The sequence below is a fragment of the Bactrocera latifrons genome, unplaced genomic scaffold, assembly GCF_001853355.1.
Source record: "Bactrocera latifrons isolate USDA-ARS-PBARC rearing strain unplaced genomic scaffold, ASM185335v1 scaffold_224, whole genome shotgun sequence".
In the NCBI taxonomy this organism is placed as follows: Eukaryota; Metazoa; Arthropoda; class Insecta; order Diptera; family Tephritidae; genus Bactrocera; species Bactrocera latifrons.
Window position 1 is genome coordinate 187,768 of NW_017535786.1, and position 21,814 is coordinate 209,581.

General features: G+C 38.4%; 1 protein-coding gene and 1 pseudogene across 1 annotated transcript; both read left to right on the forward strand.

The window, feature by feature from the left end:
* Positions 1–19,078: 19,078 nt before the first annotated feature.
* On the forward strand, positions 19,079–21,432 carry LOC108968667 (probable cytochrome P450 12e1, mitochondrial). Its single transcript, XM_018932825.1, has 6 exons — positions 19,079–19,320; positions 19,438–19,543; positions 19,634–19,880; positions 19,953–20,069; positions 20,131–20,581; positions 20,649–21,432. The coding sequence occupies exons 1-6, from the start codon at positions 19,222–19,224 to the stop codon at positions 21,228–21,230; spliced, it is 1,602 nt and encodes a 533-aa protein (XP_018788370.1). The 5' UTR covers positions 19,079–19,221; the 3' UTR covers positions 21,231–21,432.
* A 58-nt stretch (positions 21,433–21,490) lies between these two features.
* LOC108968663 overlaps positions 21,491–21,814 on the forward strand; it is a 4,211-nt pseudogene continuing 3,887 nt past the window's right edge.

The following is a 21,814-nucleotide window of genomic DNA, read 5'->3' on the forward strand; positions in this document are numbered from 1 at the left end:
CTATGCTAAATTTCACGTCAAAATATGCATTAATACTTGAGATATGCGTCGTTTTGTGAGGCTCTAAAAGCGAATTATGCACCATCTGCACCATTCTGGCTATTCAGCAAATTCACATGACCACTGCGAGCTGTGGCCAGTACGATAGGCACTCACTCCAGGACAAACAAAAATGTTACCAGTAAACCATTAGTTGATCTCAAAAAGATATTACTACCACCTTTGCATATTAAATTGGGTTTAATGAAGATTTTGTTAAAGCAATGGACAGAAATTGAGAGGGTTCATGTATCTGAAACAAAAATTTCAAAGAGTCAGTGAAGCAAAAATTAATGAGGCCAAATAAGAGAATGAAAGATGAAACATTTGCGGAAATGCTCAATGAAACTGAAATACGAGCATGANACACATATTTGTAAAAATTTCATGTTCACTTTCTTACTAGTAATTATATTGATACACACAAAATTTGTGACATGAAAATTCTGAGGTGTTTCTAATGCAGTTTGAAACCCTGAAGTTAAATCTGAAAACAGAATTTTTCTATCACCCACAGATATTCTGTAACCTGCGGCTTTAGATTTTACAAAACTACTGTGATCCAATTGAAAGGTGAACTTATTTGAGTTACAAGTAAATTCTACTTCGCGTGTTTTTCGAATCGCTAAACATTTTTCTGTAATTTGATAATATTGTTAGTGACATCTATGCTAAATTTCACGTCAAAATATGCATTAATACTTGAGATATGCGTCGTTTTGTGAGGCTCTAAAAGCGAATTATGCACCATCTGCACCATTCTGGCTATTCAGCAAATTCACATGACCACTGCGAGCTGTGGCCAGTACGATAGGCACTCACTCCAGGACAAACAAAAATGTTACCAGTAAACCATTAGTTGATCTCAAAAAGATATTACTACCACCTTTGCATATTAAATTGGGTTTAATGAAGATTTTGTTAARGCAATGGACAGAAATTGAGAGGGTTCATGTATCTGAAACAAAAATTTCAAAGAGTCAGTGAAGCAAAAATTAATGAGGCCAAATAAGAGAATGMAAGATGAAACATTTGCGGAAATGCTCAATGAAACTGAAATACGAGCATGAAGTACTTTTAAAGGCGTTATTAATAATTTTCTTGGAAATGTGAAAGCTTACAATTGCACAGATCTTGTCATTGAACTAYTTACTGCCTATAAAAAATTTGTTGCAGCATGTCCCTTAAAATTCACTTCCTCGACTTCCATGTGGATTTTTTCTCAAAAATTTGTTGGCCGTAAGTGACGAACATGGAGAATAGTTTCACTAACACAATTCAGCTATGGAGAAACGGTACCAAGGCAATTAAAGTGCCAGTTTGCTTGCCGCACACTGCTTTACATTGTTAAGGGGTACTCCAAAAACAAAAATATCGCCGAAAACATCGACTGTAACATTTTAAGGTACTCATTGGTTAAAATAATATAGCAATAATATATCTATCTATATTAACAGCAATCCTCTTAGCAAAACTATAGGCGATAGAAGAAATCTGCAGCTATTTTCTGCATAATAAACACTTGTTCGGTTCGTGTCACAAAAAATAAGTGGATTTTTGTTTACCAGTGTTATCAGWTAGAAAACAAAAAGTTCTCACATGTCTTCTTCCAAATATGTCCTATCTTCRGCTGTAGTAAATACGAACTCATTAATATGTTGACAAATTAGGWCAGTAATCATTCAGCAAGGCCATAAAAAGCGTTTGACATTGCTACTGCTTTTGTTTACATTATTGGCAAATGAGGTGAACGCCCCTCAATGACTGGCCAAAAGCTGAAAARAATGTGTATCCAAGTAAACAGGAAATGGCTGGCAAAACACGGCTCCGTTCGGCCACAAGATCGGACCAAAACAGTGGCGGAAATTTTAATCCAGTTTTTTTTATTTTTATTTTTTGATTCGCTAATATACATAACTGTATCTCAGTATGTGCATACGTGTTCCACATAAGCACAATCTAATTATTGCTAGTTCTCGCCTCTTGTACGCGTATGAGCTGCAATTTCAGCTTTCCGTTAGAAAATTTCGCAGAGCCTTTTCTTTTGCTCTGTAATGCGCACTAGGCGGAACGCGTTGTGCCCACACATTAAGCGTTCGGACCGTGTGACTCTAATACAAAGTGCCGCCGATAATGACGTCAACGCACCATTATGTTCGGCTGTATATAACTGTATTTAGCCCGCACGCTGTGAAAATGTTAGATGACGTCAATTATTTCACCGCCAATGCCATTGACGCCACCAGCGACACCGTGAGTTTTCTCAGCTCTCCCCACCGCAATAACAACGGCGTCAGAGAATTGATGATTTTGCTGTTTACAAGTTGCTGATTTCGCTCGAATACTTTATGTGCGTTTTTTCGTCGCTGAACTATTTTTTCCTAACGCTAACGTATTGTTGGAGTCGATTGTTTGGCCATTTACTTGATTGTTGAACTGCTTTCAGCTAGCTCAGCAATATTTGCCGCACTGCAATGGCCAACAACGGCGATGAGCGCCCGCCAGCAGCATCAGCAATTTGTGGGCATCATTTGCCGAGTGACAAATTTGAAGTGAAATGAGTTAATAATTCAACATACATACCAGTCCATGTATATATTTATGTGTGTGTGTGTGCCTGCGTGCGTGATGACTATTTCAGCCGCTCAAGCTTTCACGTTTCYGACCATTTCACTATTTGGCTACAATCATATTTCCACGACTTGAGTCGTTGCATGTATGTGTGAAATATTATATATACATACATACATATTCCACATGTATGCCGCAGATCAGCAGCATGTGCAAGCTACTTTCGTTCCGTGTTTTTTTTTTTTTTTGTTTTTTTCTGTTGCGATTTTTATTTAAATTTCTCTCTTTTGATGTTCCGATATGCAAATTTTGCTCATATGAAAACTCATACGTGTGAATTATGAGTTATGTATGTGAGGAGAAAGCGTTGAAATGCTCATGAGTTTTTTGCTTTTTATCGTGTTTTTGTTTTCCTTCCTTCATATTGCCCGCAATTTCGCATTTCATTTCATTGCTATCAGTTTGTGAATGCATATAATTTAAAAGGATACTGCAGTGGAGTTGCGCTTGCGAAAGCATAAGCGATTACRAAGACACCCTACAAATGAGTGAAAGTAAAAAGTAGCATCTTGTGGCAATGCTTTAGCTCATTTCGCTCTTGAAAAATGAGGCTTCTTATATCTTACCCAGGTCCCCGCACTTATGCCATCCTTAAACCAATACTCAATTTCCCTTCCAGTTGAGAAAGTTGATTTATCCGAGTTGATTCATCGCGAGAGCGAACTGTTTTCACCAACGTTARAAAGTCCACAGAGGGAAAAATGTTCAAAAGAAAAAGTCAAAAAGTTATGTCTTCATAAACTGAAAGACACTTTCTTTCTAGACTTCAAAAAAAAAATTTATATCTCATTGCAGATTCCTAGTGTAGCCAGACCCGTTTGCCTCGCTTTTATTCGTTATACTATAATTTATTGACACATAAGTAAACGTCATCCAAAAATATGCTTCCCACTTATGAGCTAGTAACAGTTAGCTCGTTTTCAAAAGAGTTATAGCTGATAGCAAAGTGTGGGCATACAACACTTATTCACTTTTAGAACTGGTTATGTACTGATAGTCTAATTACAATTATTTGAATTAATAACTTCTACTTAGGCCCCATATGTCCTTTTCCCTGAGCCTGAAGAGCCTGAGTGTGATCATGGCGACGAAATTTTTCTTTCGACGATAATCTTACGACCACACGATATCTCCTCGTTTTTAGGTTGATAGCGGTATCAAAATAAAAGAAGTCCTTGATTGCTTCGAAAATATAGTCCCCAGCTACTAGYTYATTCTCTTTCACAATCCTGTTGRTAGATYAAACATATTTCGTCGTTGCTCTTATTAATAGCTTGACCCATTGGCAGATCTCAGCATGTAGCTCACAAAGAAGTTGCCTACGAACGACAAAAGCGCTTCTGTTGGCATTTTTATTTGCTGTCACATATTCTTCTGAGCCTTTTTTCCAACACTCATACGCCACGTCGGTTGCCTCATGCAGCAATCTCAATTGCTCATAAGRAATGCATGCAACTGAAAAGAAACAGGAAAAAAATGTGCAAAAGACGAAAATAACAACGCGAAACGTAAATAAAAGTAGCTCTTTTGGAATTTTCACACCAATTCCTCATAACACGAAATACGGAAGTATGGCAGGGTAAAGCAAAAAATAAAAACAAATAGTTGCAGGAAATGCTGTCACTCTGAAGGACCTTCAACGTTTCCTTACCAACTCGACGTGCCGAAATATGTGGCATAAGAAATGATGAAAAATATGCGACAAGGCTCCAAAGCGTACGCGATGAGCTGCGAGCAAATGTAAAACTGACTGTCAAGCGCACGGATGAAAGCGTGTATATGATTACCTCCGCCTGTGAGTGTGTGCGTCTGTTGCTGGCTGCTGCTGCTGCTGCTGGTAGCCCAATTTAAATATGCTGGCGCATATATCATTCCAGTTGACAGGACAATTCTCTTATCTCGAAAAACGCAACAGCCAAAGCCGCAACAACAACAGCGACAGAAGCGGTGGTGATGAGTTTTCGACCAGTGGGCCAAAGTTTTGCACGAAGCAACTACCGCAGCGAAATTTTGTTCAGATTAATTTAAAAAAAAAAATGAAAAGAGACTTAAATGTGGTGAAATTCCGTGGCGCTGGCTTTTTTAATCACTCTGACAACGCGAATGCATATAAAATTAATACATGGGTACATGAATATTCCAAGTAGAAAATGTACTAATATGTACATATGTGTTTTCGTTCAAAAATCATCTGTAGATTTGATAAATAAGCACGCATGCTCGTATGGCCTGGTAGTTGCTCAATCATGAGATCTTCATTAGCCCTGTACGTGCTTTGTTAGTCGATTCCACTAACATATATATTGGTTGTCAAAAAAGTCTTGCGGTATTTTCGCTAGTTGGCGCTGAGAGCGCGTAGTTCTAGTTTAATTCGTCGCATCGGTACATGCTATACCCTTTTGGAAAGCTCATTTCACGCGCTAACACGGGCTTGATTGATTGCCGTTTCTTTTAAGTCGTTCGTGAGTTATAGCGTCGCAAACATGGGGAAAAATAATGAGAAAATACGGCATATTTTACAGTACTACTACGAAAAAGGCAAAAATGCATCTCAAGCCGCCAATAAAATTTGTGCAGTTTATGGACCCGATACAGTTTCCATTTCCACCGCACAACAATGGTTTCAACGTTTTTGTTCTGGTGTAGAGGGGGTCGAAGATGCGCCACGCTCCGGAAGGCCTGTCGTCGAAAATTGCGATAAAATCGCTGAATTCGTCGAAAGAGACCGATCAAGAGCTGGCATGAGTCATCAAAAAAAAAATTTTATGAACAATTGAAAATTCAATAAAAAATACCGCAAGAAATACTTTTTTGACAACCTAATATTAATAACTGTAGCTCTTTGTAAGTGTAAGATGTTATTTCAATAATATATTTGACAGATTGATCGATATTTTTGGCAAAAAATCAGCCGAGTTTCGGGAAGGCCACTTATCAAAAAAAGTTTTCGATACAAGAACTTTTTTCTGGTCGGTCTATTTTTATGGAAATTACTACTGTGACACACCTTGTAGTGGTGCAGTCACCTTCTCCAAGGTATTATGCGACACCCATGTCCATTGGATTACTAGCATCCAGGAGATAAATTCGGTTGTATTCTAACGGAGCCTTCCCAACACCGGACCGCCCTGGGAAGTAGCGGTAGCCTTACCGTGTCAAAGGGAAAGGAAATAAATAGTCCAGTACGCTCATCTAACTGGGCTGTTTGTTGATCGTATGAAAAAGAAGAAGCAAACCTACTATAACAACAACAGCAACAGCAATAACAACACCCACAACAACAACGATTTCTGACTGCAATATGCAAAATGSAAGWAAGAGCGCGAGGYCAATTTGACCACACTCYCTGCGACATACTTCAAAGTGGCTTAAGCCTAGCAAAGTGATGGTACAATACTATAGGCTTAAATATCAAGTCGAGAAGCCCCTAACACTCGGTGGCAAGGAGTCAAATTTCTTGTCTTGATTTAAGACTGTCCAAAGCCGCTAAGGTCACGGACAGATAGATAGCCGGACATGACTGTTCATTTACTTAACACACCCTGTTCAGTTCAACAAAAATTGTGATTTCATATAGTATTTCAAATATTCTGAGGCCCCGAAAAGATGGAAAAATTGCAGCATATCAATAATAATAACACCCACATCACTATTCCTTACAATCTTTAGCCTACACCTTCGTTTCAGTCTCAAGTTCACGTATTTTCTCAGCGAAAATTTTCGGCGTTTATTTTAATACTTCACATCCCTCCAATTGATTTCCATATTGACCTGCATTGCTAACTGAAAATTAGATTTCTACTACAGCAAATGATTTCCAATGGTAATATCTACTTCAGCTACCAAATAGCCTTTTACATTTCATGCCACATCCGACGACCCTTTGCGCTCTTCCGCCTTCCGCTCTTCTAGGCCACTCAACACTTGTTTATGCCATTGAGTTTTAGCAATTGAATTGATTAAAACGCAATTCGATTAGCAACGCTTTGATATAATAAATTAAATTTATTTACCAGCTTCTCATCAGTCGCACACACACAGATGCATACAGGCTATGCGCAGCTATGCTATTAACACCACATAAGCGGCTGTAAAAGTAAAATCAACATTGGTACTCTGATCGCCTGGCTGCTCAAACGCACACTACCCACAAAGGCAACGCGTTGTTATCCCTTTGCACCACACACACACACGCACACACACCCGTGAGTGCTGTGTGCCTGTCCTGCGGTGCGACGGCCCGCTGCCTTGACGTGGCACAAATGCGGAAGGTTACGCAATTGCAGAATTGCTGATGGGGGAATTTCTTGAAGCGTTGAAAAATGAAAAACGCGGAATCAATTTCCGCAAAATGGAAATAATATCAACGCCAGAGTGAAGCTTAGCGCTGTGCGCTGCGGTGTGATGTCATGGCTGTGTGTGAGGGGGAGGGTGCAATATTTGTGCCAACAGGCTGGTGCGTGCTGCGAGAGCAAGAAGGCAGCCGCTATTGAGGCTGGGTCGCCGCGGTGCCTTTTTACCCGCAACCTTTGTTTACATTTTTCCTATTTCGTTGCCAGTTTTATTCATTCTTGTTGGTACTTTGAATATTTTTTTCCATATACATACAAACATACATACATACATACATACTATATTGTATATGTTTTTGTTTTTTTTTTTTTTTTGCATGCGTAATTCATTTTGTAGCGTACGCGCCTTTGCTTAAAATAACAAAATTACGCGCTGCCAGTGAAGCACTCAAAGGCGGCGGTGTTGGGCGGCATACATACAAATGTGTGCGTTTGTTTGTGTTTGTGGCGGTAGACAAACATTCTTTCCTGCATTTTGTTTTGTTTCTTATTCCGTTTTTTTGTTGCTTCATTTTTTTTTTTTAATTTTTCGTGTTTGTTTGGCAGTGACAACCATTAATCATGTCCTGTCACTGAAATGTATGCATGAGAGGGCGATGGACGCACACACATACATGTATCTTCTAAACACATACATACATTCATATATTATACGTATATTCGTTGAACGCGCCCAGTTGTGCACCCACGTCACCTCCCACTGTGGCACGGCAAGTGACACGCGCCGCGACCCAAAAAGAAAGTGTCGCTGCTGTGTCTTAAGCAATGTTTGCATAGTGAAAATGCAATTTTCCCCACTTTTTTTTTTTTAAAGAAATAATGAATTTTTAAATGCACGCCAGTTAGTTGTGGTGCGATCTACCAATCCAAAAGCATGTGGATCTTACAGTCAGAGAAAAGGCTAGCAACATTTATGTTACAGTGTGGGACTTTAAACTTGGTAAAGCCACCAAGGAAAATAGAAAGGCCTTTTATAATGTATTTTAACCATTTTAAAAACTTGATATGCGTGATATAATTAAAACAATATTGCTTGAGGATTAGAAAGTACACTTTTTTGACATCTCGAGGGCAGCATAAATTTCAGGAAAAGTAACTCTTATAATGGAATCGGTTCTAGGGCAATATTTTAGATTTAAAACACAGTTTTCGAACCACTATTTTTGTTTATTGTATTTTGACATCATAGATGGAAGATGAAGTCATGTGTAGAAGTTCACGCAAGTGAGGAGAGTTCTCTAATCGCCATTCACTTSATCTGGCCACTCTAGAAGCGACTTTTTTACATATGGCTCAAGCAGCTCACGACTTCCGGTCTTTGACCAAGTAGCTCCTTGAGGGCACAGAGTTGTGCGCTGGGTTCTGACCCGCCACGTAAAAACCCTACCAATAAAAAGACAAAACAGCCTCGGATGAGAGATTCCCTTTTGATGATGACCCCCGCAAACGTGTTAAGGATTACGTCTTAAGGGCATGCAAGGCCCACATCACCGCCGCCCATGAAGGGCGATAAACGGTACAAGGACTGGGACGAATATAGCCTTCTTGCATTTACAACAGTGGCCATATAAAGGAGCACTAAAAAGAGATACTAAGTCGCCGAGTCCTGGCATTCACCCCTGTATCAAAGCGATGTTCTTCAACATATCGCTGATATGCGCCCACGGCCCGATGGAAGAGAAGGACGTTGTGACCAAAGATGACTCCTGTGAGAGTTTGGAGCGCACCTATGCGAGCTGCGTCCGAAAGGATATCAACATCATGATTGGTGACTTTAACGCCAGGGTGGGAAAAGAAGTTATTTTGGCACAACAGTCAGTAAATTCAGCCTCCATAACGATACATCCCCACATGGATCGAGGCTGATCGACTGCGCTGGGYCCGAAATTTGGTTGTCTGTAGTACCAGATTCCAGCATAAGAAAGTTCATCAARCCACCTGGCTGTCTCTGGATCGAAAAACCATCAACCTGATCGATCATATTGTGATAGATGTGGAGCGCTCCGAGGTCCTAACATCGASTCGGACCTTGTTGTGTTSTCAACAAACACAAGGAAGGTTCGACCACGAGAAGCTGCAATCACAACAGACAGCCGAATGATTATCTACTCGGCTTGCACTCTTGCTCTCGGAGAACATTCGTCATCAACTCGGTATTTGCAAACTGAGGGATAGCATTTCAAGCTCCTTACGTACTGCTGCAACCGAAGCCATTGGTTTTCGGATAATGAAAAATTGTCGCAGTGGAAAGAAAACAAAGCTGAAGAGGAAAGCGAGACTTATTTGTAAACATAAAAAGAGAGCCCGAAATGCATGAGCACGAAGAGCTTGACAAGCTGGCCGCCAGGATACTGCTCGAAAATTCTACGAAAATATGAGGCGACTAACAGATATTCACCATGCGCCAAGTCTTGGAAAAGACCCGTGATTAGAGGGTCGTCACACACGAGCTCTTCGTAGTTTTCTCTGGGAGATTTCGGTGGATATAGAGAAATTGACAGAACAATCCATACAAAGACCAGACGTATGAAACTCAAAACAAACGTTGCAGATGAAAGATATGTAGTTAGATGTAATACTTTGAGTATGCCACTCACTACTTTCCATTTTGCCCCCAGGACAGTTAGAAACACACAAACGCAATCTACTTCGAAATCACCAAAATTCTTATTCGTGTCATTTCTAATATGGCAGTTTCCTGACATGTACAATGGGCGTTGCAACAGCATTCCTACACGCCCACCAAAACATCTCAAGCTGTGCGGTCTTGTTGCTGCAGTCCAGTAAAGTTCGACTGCCAAACTCTTTTGAAATGACATTTTGGGAAACACCTTCCTCGAGCATAGTAGCAGCAGCAAGTGACACGTGACATGAGAAGTCATTTACGAGTACTCCTCTACATGCACATATGTGAATATGAGGGTGAGTGCGTATGTATGTCCGTACACATATGCCTTGTGGGTGTAGCGGTGAGGCAACAACACTAATGACATTATGCTGATGAGCCGCTTCGACAAGCAAGTCTCATTATCCTAGCAAGACATTCACTATGGAATGGCGTATACGCGGTACCGGCCGTACAGGTCAATCCATGTAGAGTAGGTGGCAATTGCGTTGCCCTTGCAACTCTGTACAATACACGCACGCAACGCCAGTGACAGCCGCAATGTTCGACAATATGAGTGCTAATAGCTGTTGGCCTGTGTAGCGGTACCTCAGGTCCATGTTTCAGCTTTGGAAATTCGCTCAACTCTAGCCAGGCGAAAACACAGCACACACAGTTGAGAAGCTAATAATGCTGCCTGCCACAGACACTGGCTAACTACCGCAACTACGATTGCTTTGCTGCTAAATAAGATGTTGGCAATTTGGTAATTTCATTGAAGCCGCCTTTGATATTCGTAGCACACTCCGTTGACACTTAATTTGGTTACGTGTTGGTGCCACCTACAAGAAATGCAACCGAATTTCGATTGTCGTTGCTACGCCGCAATTCGCCAATACAAAGCCGAACGCAATACAAAGTGCGCCCAATGTGAGCCTTCTTTGTGACTGACAATGTGACATTGCTGACATCGGTACAAGTATAGCAATCAAGTGCATGTGTCGTGGCGGCTTACGCAGTAGTAGCTGGAAACGAATGTCATAAATACGTGGTACATGAGTGGATTTTGAGGTAAACCAATATTTGGGAGCTTATAAATTGAAGAAGTCCTAAAGAATCTTATCAATCTATGAAAAAGAACAAGATGTCCTGTTTTCTCCTCAAAATTTTTTTATTTGTATACCCTTAATAGAGCATAMTAAGTTYGGCACGAAGTTTGTAACACCCAGCAGGAAACATCGGAGACCTTATAAAGTACAAATGAAGACAATCTGGTTCGATTTAGCCAAGTCTGTATACCTGTCTGTAAATACGCGAACTAGTAAATTAGTTTATAAGATGTGGATCTGAAATTCTGTTTATGTTCTTTTCTCCACAAAAAGCTACTCATTTTTTGCAACCGCCGATATCTGACCACTATATCATATAGCTGTCATACAAACTGACTATGGAAAAGTGAGAACTTTTTTATTGGAAGATATCTTCACGAAATTTGGCATGAATTATTGACCAAGCCAACGCTACTACCTCCGAATTAATTGTTCGGACTACTATARCATATAGCTGCTTTTCGAACTGACCGATCAAAATCAAGATAAATGTMTTTTTATACTCGTATTCTTATGGTTTTCAGAATTTTTTGTCTTATTATTGTTAGTCATCAATTGGAATCATGGAAATAGGAGATTGTCTGATCTCAAAATAGATGGGTTGAAAGACTATTGAGATCTTCTTCCCCGATGACGACGTATACTATACACGCAATAGAAATATGGCATATAGGGTTTGGACTTAAATAATTCAAAGCGTCCGTCGATTGTGACAGCTCTCAAAATCGTAAGCTAAGAAAGACACATAAGTATATGTATATGGGAGCACTCAAAATCAAACAAAAAATGTAAGCCTCATCACGGCTTAAATTAACATGATGGATAGAGCACTTAACAAATCTGCTCATTGGATTCGCAAGAAATTTGGTGTAGATTTTGAATTTTATATCGGAAGGTCATAAATGCACTCAAACTTTTGCCACGCATTACAAAATAAGCTAAATGGTTTGGATATTGGTGGAGAGCAAAGTATAAAATACTGAAGAATATATTGTCATCTCTTTATTCGTATTCTACGCTTGTTTTAGAGTCGCATCTTACAATCATTATATTGAACTTGGAGACAGCCAACCGATTTATAACTCATGTGACTTTAAACTGAGAAGCGAAGCCTGGTCCTTCTCCACCTGGTCACCCCTTAGGCTGACTTCTCAGACAATGTCATTGTTCATGCCTCCGCATCATACAGCCTAACCGATTTAAATCTTGTTTACGACTATTTTGGTGGAGAAAAGGACGTTTGTAAAATTCGAAATGATATCTCAAAAATGAAAAACGAGTTCGCGAATATTCATACAGTTGGACAGACAAAGCTGGCTAAATCCACTCTGCACCTCACGTTGATCACTTAGATATACATATAATTTATGGGGTCCCCGACGGTTCTTGCAGAGTGGTCCAAACTGTGTCAGACTGAAAAGACCCTGCACTGTTACAGTTCTAGTATAGTACAAAACAAAATAGATTTTTARAAAATATTAATATCTTAAAGTCTCGATTTATAAAGTTTTCATAAAATTTAAATTCCAAWCTTTGTCAACCGAGTGCAAAAGAAAATATTTAAATGTATCACTTAATAATTCGGTTGGCTGCGCCGGTCACCTGAGTGCCAAATGCGGACAGAGAAAAGCGGGTCGGCATCATTAGTGCAGCGCCACAGAAATTTTGATGTGAAACCGTTAGTCACAACACATCGGTATCGGTTTCGGCATCTGTGAACATTTCAAACCAAATAATGAATTCCATTTATTGTGTTTGTCTGCCGRCACGACGCCTCTTTCACTTGGAATTCTAGCAATTCTATTTGCTGCACTTCCTCTAAGTTTTCTACTTGTTACTTCCTTGCCGGTTGCTATCGCATTCATTCATTTATGCAATGAATTTCCGTTGCATACAAACTGTCTTTCACCTTCAATGTGACCCCATCTCCACATGCCGCTACACCTGTCTCTTATACACATCTTCTAGCAATTCTATTTGCTGCACTTCCTCTAAGTTTTCTACTTGTTACTTCCTTGCCGGTTGCTATCGCATTCATTCATTTATGCAATGAATTTCCGTTGCATACAAACTGTCTTTCACCTTCAATGTGACCCCATCTCCACATGCCGCTACACCCTACTCACCATCCAAGTACTAGAGTCATCAAATGTCGTTTTGCTGTGTGCCAGTTCGTTTCGCTACGCTCTGATTTTCTACAAATCGACTTACTACTCGTTTGCTTATATTTAACAACAAAACTTCGTCTTCTAGTATCACTATTACTGCATCTTCCGTTATGTTCACTATTTGCCTCTTACCTCAGTGCGCTTCATAAAGGAGACATTTCTTGCACTTTTGTGCCAATTTAAATGGCGCAAATTGAAGCAGCGCAGAGGCGCTCACAAAGAGGTAGGTACATGGATGGAAATAGCAAGGTACTGCTCGGTAAAATTGACATTTCAGTTCAGTTCGAAGCCGTTCACGTGGAAATGGAAAAGTTTTAATAATGCAACAAGCAGCAAAATAAAATACGGGACATACCAAGAGCAGGACATGCGATAAGACAAGCAAGACAAGGCGTGCAAAAATCAAGTCAACCAAAGAAAATAAAATTAAACTGAGAAAATGCAATTGCACAAGGACAAAGCTGATAAATTCTAATGTAAGAACACACACAAAATAGTTCTGTCAATAAGAGTGGAAAATGAATTATTTATAGAACGATGGACTATTTTGCCTTTTCCAAATGATTGGCCATTTGTAAAGCAGACTACTAAAATTGGTCAAATTATCAAACGTTTTAGTTTAATACAGCGCTTCAATTCCAAATAYTTCCTCCAGCTTTAAAATAATATTGTCTGTATGTATGCATATGTGTATATAAAAACAGTTATTGACCGTAACAATACAGTTACTACCAAACTGTTGGGTAGATCGTGCTTTTTTACACGATCAGTTGAGGTGTTGCCTACTTTTAGGCGTTCGTATGTGGCGCTGTAATGTCGTAATAAATTATTTAATATCGTAATTCAAACGTACGATGTTACAACTGATAACTACAAGAAAATATAGCAAGCAAGRAAGGGCTAAGTTCGTGTGCAKCCGAACTTTTTATGCTCTTGTAACTTGTCACAATCAAAACCAGGGATATACCTTAAGGTGCAAACCGTCAACCAGAGGAWAGGAATCCAAGCAATTATGTATACCGTTGAACTTCCCTAACTCGAGTAAGACTACGAGTTATGAAAAGAAATCTGTATGAAATTTTACTTCTATTGCCAATTCCAGAGTTCGAGGTATGGAGAAGTTTGAGTTATGGAAGTTCAACCGTATATAGTATAATGATTGTATATAGTATGTATAAATAGAAGAAATCGGATCGATACTATGGAGGTAACGTCAATAGGTCACGTTCAAAAAATCATAGATTTGGTGCACAATTGATCGTTAGAGAGMTTGCTGTTAGTATGGAATATCATTTTACTCACATACGAGTAAACCATTTTGAAGAATGTGTTGTGTCTCAAGTCTCAATTGGTGTCAAAATCACAATAATGCACCATGTATTGTATGTTTTTTTCATTGACGATTACTACTGCGAAGTAGATGTAACAATAATTTGGAAATTRATGTGAGTGCCATCAAGGTAGCAGTAGATATTCCCACTCAATATCAATTGTATCTAACCGATGCACCGTGTTGCTCTTGAGATCTAGTAATTTACTGACGTGGCTTCATGCTAGATCGGTAAGGTTGAAAAAGCTAATAGAAGTCAGTTGTCGATCAAAGTTGCCCGGAGGAGGGAGGAGGTGAACGTATCAAAATTCTTTCTACTCGACCTTGTAGGTATAGGTAAAATGGTTACTAACTGCATCAACAAATCAGTGATAGACACTTCGAYGATACGTGAAGATCGTTTGGTCTACATCCAAACGAAATGCTTTTGATCATTTTATATCTCGACTRCTTTAAGGGGTTAGGTGGGTTTCAGAGGTACAAAAAAAGGTATTTTTACGATTTTTTTCTTTAATATAAGCGATCATATATTTGAAGGATTGAAAATTTTCATTTTTTGGTAAAATTTTCGCCATTTATTGGTAAATAAAAGTAAGAAACAAGCAAAAATCCTTCGCTCAACAACTAGGTAATGTTATTTTAAAAACGTGTACAAAATACGAACTAAACCGGTCGATAACATTTTGAGAAATCGGGTCAACCGACTTCAAAAGCACAGTGTCGAGAAAAACACGTTTAAAGGCGGACATATTCCAGAGGTATTACAGAATGTAATAAAGCAAACAAAAACATTGATTTTTTGAAATTTTCAAACCCACCTAACCCCTTAATATATTGGAACATGAATATACATAAGCATATGTATATCCACTTGTGAATTTCTAAAAAGCGAAGTGTTTTTGTGAGGACGGGAAGAGGTCGCTGATAAAGACCGTGCTGGGAGACCGACGACTTCGACAAACACCGCCAATGTGGCTCGTGTGCGCAAATGTTCATGACGCAGCAAATGGTTCATCACATTGTGACGGAGCACTTGAACAATGTGCAAGGTGTGCAAGGTGTGCGCGAGGATAGTTCCGAAAGTGCTCACTAATGGCCCGAAATTGCGACGAGTGGAAGTGTGCCAAGAAAACTTGAACACGTGTGCAAGTGACCCCCAATATTTTAATAACATAATTACACGTGACGAGTCTTGGATTTTTGAGTATGATCCCGAGACAAAAAGGCAATCGGCCTTTTCTTTTAAGACGACAGAGAGGATCCAAGCAGCTTGCATCTCGGCTCTCAAAGCTATTCCGGAGAATTCCTTCCTTGATGCCCTTATCGCGCTGGCAGCACTGCATCGACTCAGAAGGAGCTCATTTTCAAAGTTTTAAAGAATTGTAACGATTGGTTCAATATATAATTTAAGATTCCATTTGATTCTTTCACTGTCCAGTACTCAAATCAAGATATAATTAATACAACGGAATACAATTTTGCGGCCATAATTCTCCCAAAATATGGCATCTCCTGACCAAGAACTGTCCAAATCCAACCAAAACTGTTCAATACCCTGTGTGCTGAATATGTGGACCCCAGTATCTATAGTTGACTTGAGTATGTGGTCAGTAGAAAACTTTAAAACAAAGTTTTTTTTTTTTGTTTGTCTAAAATGTGCTTGAAAGCAAACCACTTTAATGTAATCTAACTTTCAAGCAAGCAACTCAGCTTCTATGATCATAAATTTTTACGATTTCTTTTMACTATAATAACGGCATAAGTGAGAATAAAATGCACCCAATGGTCATTGCTTGGCAAGAGTCGAAAGTATGTTAAAAATTTATTAACTTAATCGTTAAACTCTTGTGTGTGCAATTTTCTTTTATTTTTCTTTACTCAACACTTATGTTTGTGCACAGTTTTTGAGACAACTTCGGCATGCCGCACATTGTTTACCTTTTATGGTTGCAGCTASGCTCATTGTTAACCTCAATCCACCGGCAAGATGGTTCATGTTGTACGTCTGTCAATGACACTTTCCGGTTTCGCACTTCAAAACCGACTGACTGACACTACAATACGCTGTGCATCATTGAAAATAAAATAATAATAGAAAATACCGGCAGCCAGTCAAGTGAGGGGCGCACAAATAAGCAAGCAACACAGCCAAACAAAATTGACAATAACTGCAGCAAGAAAATTACTTGAGTGACACTTGAAATGAAAATTATCCCTGCAACAAGAGCACGTACGAGCGAAAATCACCGAGCAGACGCATGCTAAATGCCACAACATTCCTGGCTGCTCGGCTAAAAGTAATGCGAACAAAAACATTAACCACAACAACAACAACACACATAGACGAATAAGCAAAAAATCTAAGCACAAAAATAACAAACAATTTTCTTATGCACTCAYGTGTGGCAGCAATTCACGAACTCACGAACAACTCGAGAGTTGTGTGCAAACACGCAGCGCACACAAAGCCCGTGGAGTGCCACTTCAGCGGCCACCCTCCACGACATTCATCAACGCCCGCTTCTCAGCTGGGTGGACTGGCGTGTAACTTTATCCCAGCCGATGCTAGATGCCTCGTATATACATAGATATATATATATATATGCGTGTGTGTGTGGAAAAGCACATCCTTGTGCTTATTTTGACTGCACACAAATTTTGTTATTCGTCTGTTGACACTAAATCGCATGTTAAGTGTAATTTTTACCTCAATCAAAGCACTCGCTTTTGGTATTTCAAGTGGAATCCTTTACACTGCTATTATTTGCTATACGCACATGTCCACATACTGATACACGTGTTGTCGTGGATTAAAGCGSACATGYATTARTACTTRATGAGAAATGCCTTCTGAAGATTTGGGCATATCTTTCAGCTTCCAATTTTGTTTCTTTATAGAACTTCTTCTTCTTCTWTATTGCCGCAGACRCCGTTTAAGCGGTTATAGTCAGATCTTTCCAACGATTTGGGGGTCTTCCTCTGCTTCCGAACACTCTCAGAGCTGSAGTGTTATCAWCTATTCGAAAGACATGACTTAGCCAGTGTCTCYTAATTCGCTGAGCTWTGTCAATGTCATCGTATATCYCGTACAGSTCATCGTTCCATCGACTGCGKTATTCGCAGATGCCAWTCACACTATAGGGTYGCTTGGTRTGGAACGGCTCGATAAAGTCCTTCCCMATTCTGACGCAGCTTTTGRTATTCCTCAACGTCAGCTTACACAACCGTATTATCCTTGCGGGGATACCAAGCCCAGACATAGCGACATTGATGCAGTTCTTTCTATTGCCTTCTAGCTTGCATCTGCGGCAACTATTGTTAAAAGGCATATCCCATTTTTACAAAGTCTACATATACTCTTCCTGTACCTCTCAGTATCTATTTAATAAGTCCCTAGTTTTTGCCTTGTCATATTTTGGGCGTATGTGCTGCGCTATCTTGAATTTGCTTGTTGATTTCCAGCGAAAGTTCCTTATCGCTTTTTGGTCACCAAATGTTTCTCTTAGTAGTATTAGTAGGAAGACAGCACCAGCGAAAGTTCCTTATCGCTGTTTGAACTTTGCATTGTTCTGCGCAATTCATCGAGTGATTGTTGATGCTTGATTTTTTTTTCTCCACGATTGCCCTTTTACCCAAACTTATAGTTATTACTAATATTTTTTTTTTTTTAACACATATTACAATGAGCAAAAAATAGTAGGACTTTTTTACCCAGTACACTTGTTCAAACGTTTTTTCCAATCGTCGAAACAGTTGTTATAGTCACTTTCCGGAATAGCATTCAATGCACGTAGCGCTTGACGCTTTTATCTTTTATCTTTTAATTTTTCAAAACGCTTTCCCCAGAGTAGTCGTTTGAGTTTGTTTAAGGGCTGCTGTTTTTAACCGATTTTTTTCTCATATATATTTTATGCAATTTTTAATTGTTAACATACATTATTAACAAAGAAATTCTAAAATTTTTAGAAAAAATAGTTTAAACTCGGTGGCCCATCGGGAAAAAATGGGTCTTTGTTAGCAGGATAGCTCTTTAGAGGATCTTCTAAAGTTAAAAAATAATTGTTGTACTTAAAATAGCGGCCACTTCTATTTATAACAAGATAACGACCCAAAACACCCGTCTCATCTTGTACGTGCAGGGTTGTTATGGAATTAAAAATAACTCCATAGGTTCCGCAATCACCATACATAAATCCTGTTCAAAATACCTAGAACTTTTTAGAAAATCGTATTCGAAAACATCGAATTTTATCAAAATAAGGCCAAACAGCTGAATCATGGACTTAGTGGGTCAAAATATCCGAAAATAATACTACAAATTGAGTGAGGAGCATATACATCTACGTCTAGGGATGATAAAAGCAACAAATTGTAGGCCAAAACCTGCTAAAACTTATTTTTCAATTATATAAATAATCATTAGTGCACGTAAACTTTTTTAATATAAATTAGGCGCATTTTCAACTTTAGCACTAATTTTTTTTTTTTTTTTTAATTTTGATATGCTATATTTAACGTTAAATATACATATCTTGAAATGGATAGAAAAAAACCACAAAATTTATTMATTTCAAAACAAATAAACATGTCGTAATTTACTAGAACTAGGTATATGTAAACTTTATTAGTCCACTGTATGTATGATATGTGTACAAGTAACAAGAAATCATATTTCAAACAGTATGCTTTAGGGTATTAAAAAGGTGAATTTCATCGAATTCTAATTTAATCGATTTAATAATAAGAAAAAGCTCCAAACTAAACTTTCATAATGCAAGGCACTACATAATAAACTTCTATGCTGATTAGAATACAAGCATTCGCACCATTGAATAGCGAATTGGCGAATCAGTAAGCTTGCAAAAGCGATCGGTGCTACATCTGGATAGGTGAACGGGTTCGGAGATATCTATAAAATTGTTTGCATATCAAACTTTTTTAATTATTATTAGAAGTTTGATTAATTATTAACAACAAAACACAGGAAATGTTGTCGCGACATCTAATCAAATAYGATGCAATTGTGGGGTATACGTTGACGTCAACAGCTTTAAGAGGGTATGCGACASTTGTGGAACAGACGCAGGTAAACATTCATTATTACAACGTTTTTACAGACACACATATATTTAATATTATCAGTAGTCGTTTAAGTTAGTAAACAAGTATACTTAATATCTATATATTTCAAATGACTTTGTAGATAAATGAAAGGGCGGCTGCTCCGAACGACTTGGAAAATGCGCGTCCATATTCAGAGCTGCCAGGACCAAGCAAGTTTGAAATGATTCGTGGATTTYTACCAGGAGGTAAGACGGTGGATTTTATTTTGACATATTTTCAAGCAGAWTGTTATGTATACGTTGTTTTAAACGCCATCATATTTCCCACATTTTCAGGGATTTTTTACAAGAAAACATTTATTGAAGGAATGACCGATATGACAAAAAAATATGGCGACATTTATCGATTTCCCGCCATGTTTGGCAGACCAGAAATGGTTTTGAATCTTAATCCAAACGATTATCCCATAATATTTCGAAATGAGGGTATTTGGCCTGAACGGCGTTCTTTCGAAGCCTTCATTTATCACCGTAAGGTGCACAGAGAGGATTTTTTTCGCGGCGTGAGTGGACTATTGACCACGTAAATACTCTGCAAATAAAGATTACAAATGCGACTTTAACTTTTCTGGTATATACATTTATACTTTCGTAGAACTGGCGAAGAATGGGCAAAAATTCGTACTGCCGTTAATCCGGTGCTAATGCAACCTAGAAATGCCAAACTCTACTTAAACACTTTATTRGAAGTCAATGACGAATTTCTCGAAAGGTTGTTATAATAATTTGTTATATTTTTTAGCATTTTCAAGCTCTTACTAAATTTATTTTAGAATACGTCACATCCGCGATCCTTTGACACTCGAAGTTCCCGATGACTTTCTTGATGATATTAATCGTCTCACTTTAGAAGGCGTGATAGGTATTGCACTAAATACCCGTTTAGGGATGATACATAGAAATCGGGATAATCCAGATAGTAAACTATTTTTGAAAGAAGTTCGTAGTTTTTTCGATTTAACAGAAGAGATAGAAATCAAGCCATCTATTTGGAAAATTATCAAAACACCGAAGTTCCGTCAACTGATGAAAACATTGGATACGCTTACAGCATTGTGCAATAAATATATTGATGAGGCGCTAAAACGAATAGATTCGGATAATGAGGGGAATTTGACCTCAGAAGAAAATAAGGAGAAGAGTGTTTTAGAGAAACTATTGAAAATTGATCGCAAAATTGCTGTGGTTATGGCTTTAGATATGATGATGGCTGGCGTTGACACAGTAAGTTCAGCACAACTCAATCATGTGGTTAMGAAAATATTTCAAATTTATTCTTTCGTTATCACAGACAAGTTCCACCTTAACGGGCATATTATTTTGTATCGCYAAAAATCCAGACAAACAACAGAAACTATTCGAGGAACTCAAAACCATTTTACCAAATAAGGACTCTCGCTTAACTATCGAGAATATGAACAATCTTCCTTATCTGCGCGCYTGTATTAAGGARGGYATGCGCTATCATCCCATAATTGCCGGCACTATACGTCGTCTGCCGAACGATGTTGTGCTGAGTGGATATCGTATACCGGCAGGTATTGATGTTTCGGTTAGTTCCAATTTGCTGTTGCGCAATGAAAAATTTGTAGAAGAGCCAAATAAATATATACCAGAGCGTTGGCTGCGTAATGACACAGAGGGTAARAAATATCAACTCAGCAACCCTTTTCTATTTCTTCCCTTCGGCTTTGGTCCACGTAGTTGCGTGGGCAAACGAATTGTGGACCTAGAGTTGGAGGTCACTTTGGCACGTTTGGTGCGCAATTTCATGATAGAATTCAATTATTCAACGGACAATGCTTTCTTACCGAAAATGGTATTCATACCAGCTATACCACTTAAATTCAAATTCGACGAAAGAAAAGAGTGAAGCAACGGGTATTAACTGATAAAACAATTATAGGCTCACGGGTTTATGAAAATATAAATTGTTTATAAGTGGTAACCAAGAAAATTAGGTAATTGGATTGATTGGCCGATAAGAGTACTCTTGTAAAAATAAAATATAAATAAGTACTTGTACTGTCGTGGGTTCACAAAATAGATTAAATATATGCAAACAAAAAAGAAAACAATGAAAACTTTATTGTTCAAGGTAGAGTTAAAATTCTTTGGAATTGAAAACTGAAAATGGTGGTATGTATTGTAAAATTTACGTGTGCTTCTTTAAAAAATATGACAAGAATGGAGACATAACTTAAAATAGTTACTAGTTCTTAGCGAAGAGATTGCGACTCAGCAGTATAAGTAGGATGCATTTATTTTATCTTGCGCGCACACACACATAATATATGTATTAGTGAAAAATTTTCAACGCATTTAATTAGCTCCTGTATTGATCGATATTCAGGAGATAAATGCATTCAAAAGAACATAAATGAATCATAAACTTGAGTATTTGAGGAAAAATAAACTAATTAGAAGAAATGCTGAATTCAGTATATTTCGAAATAT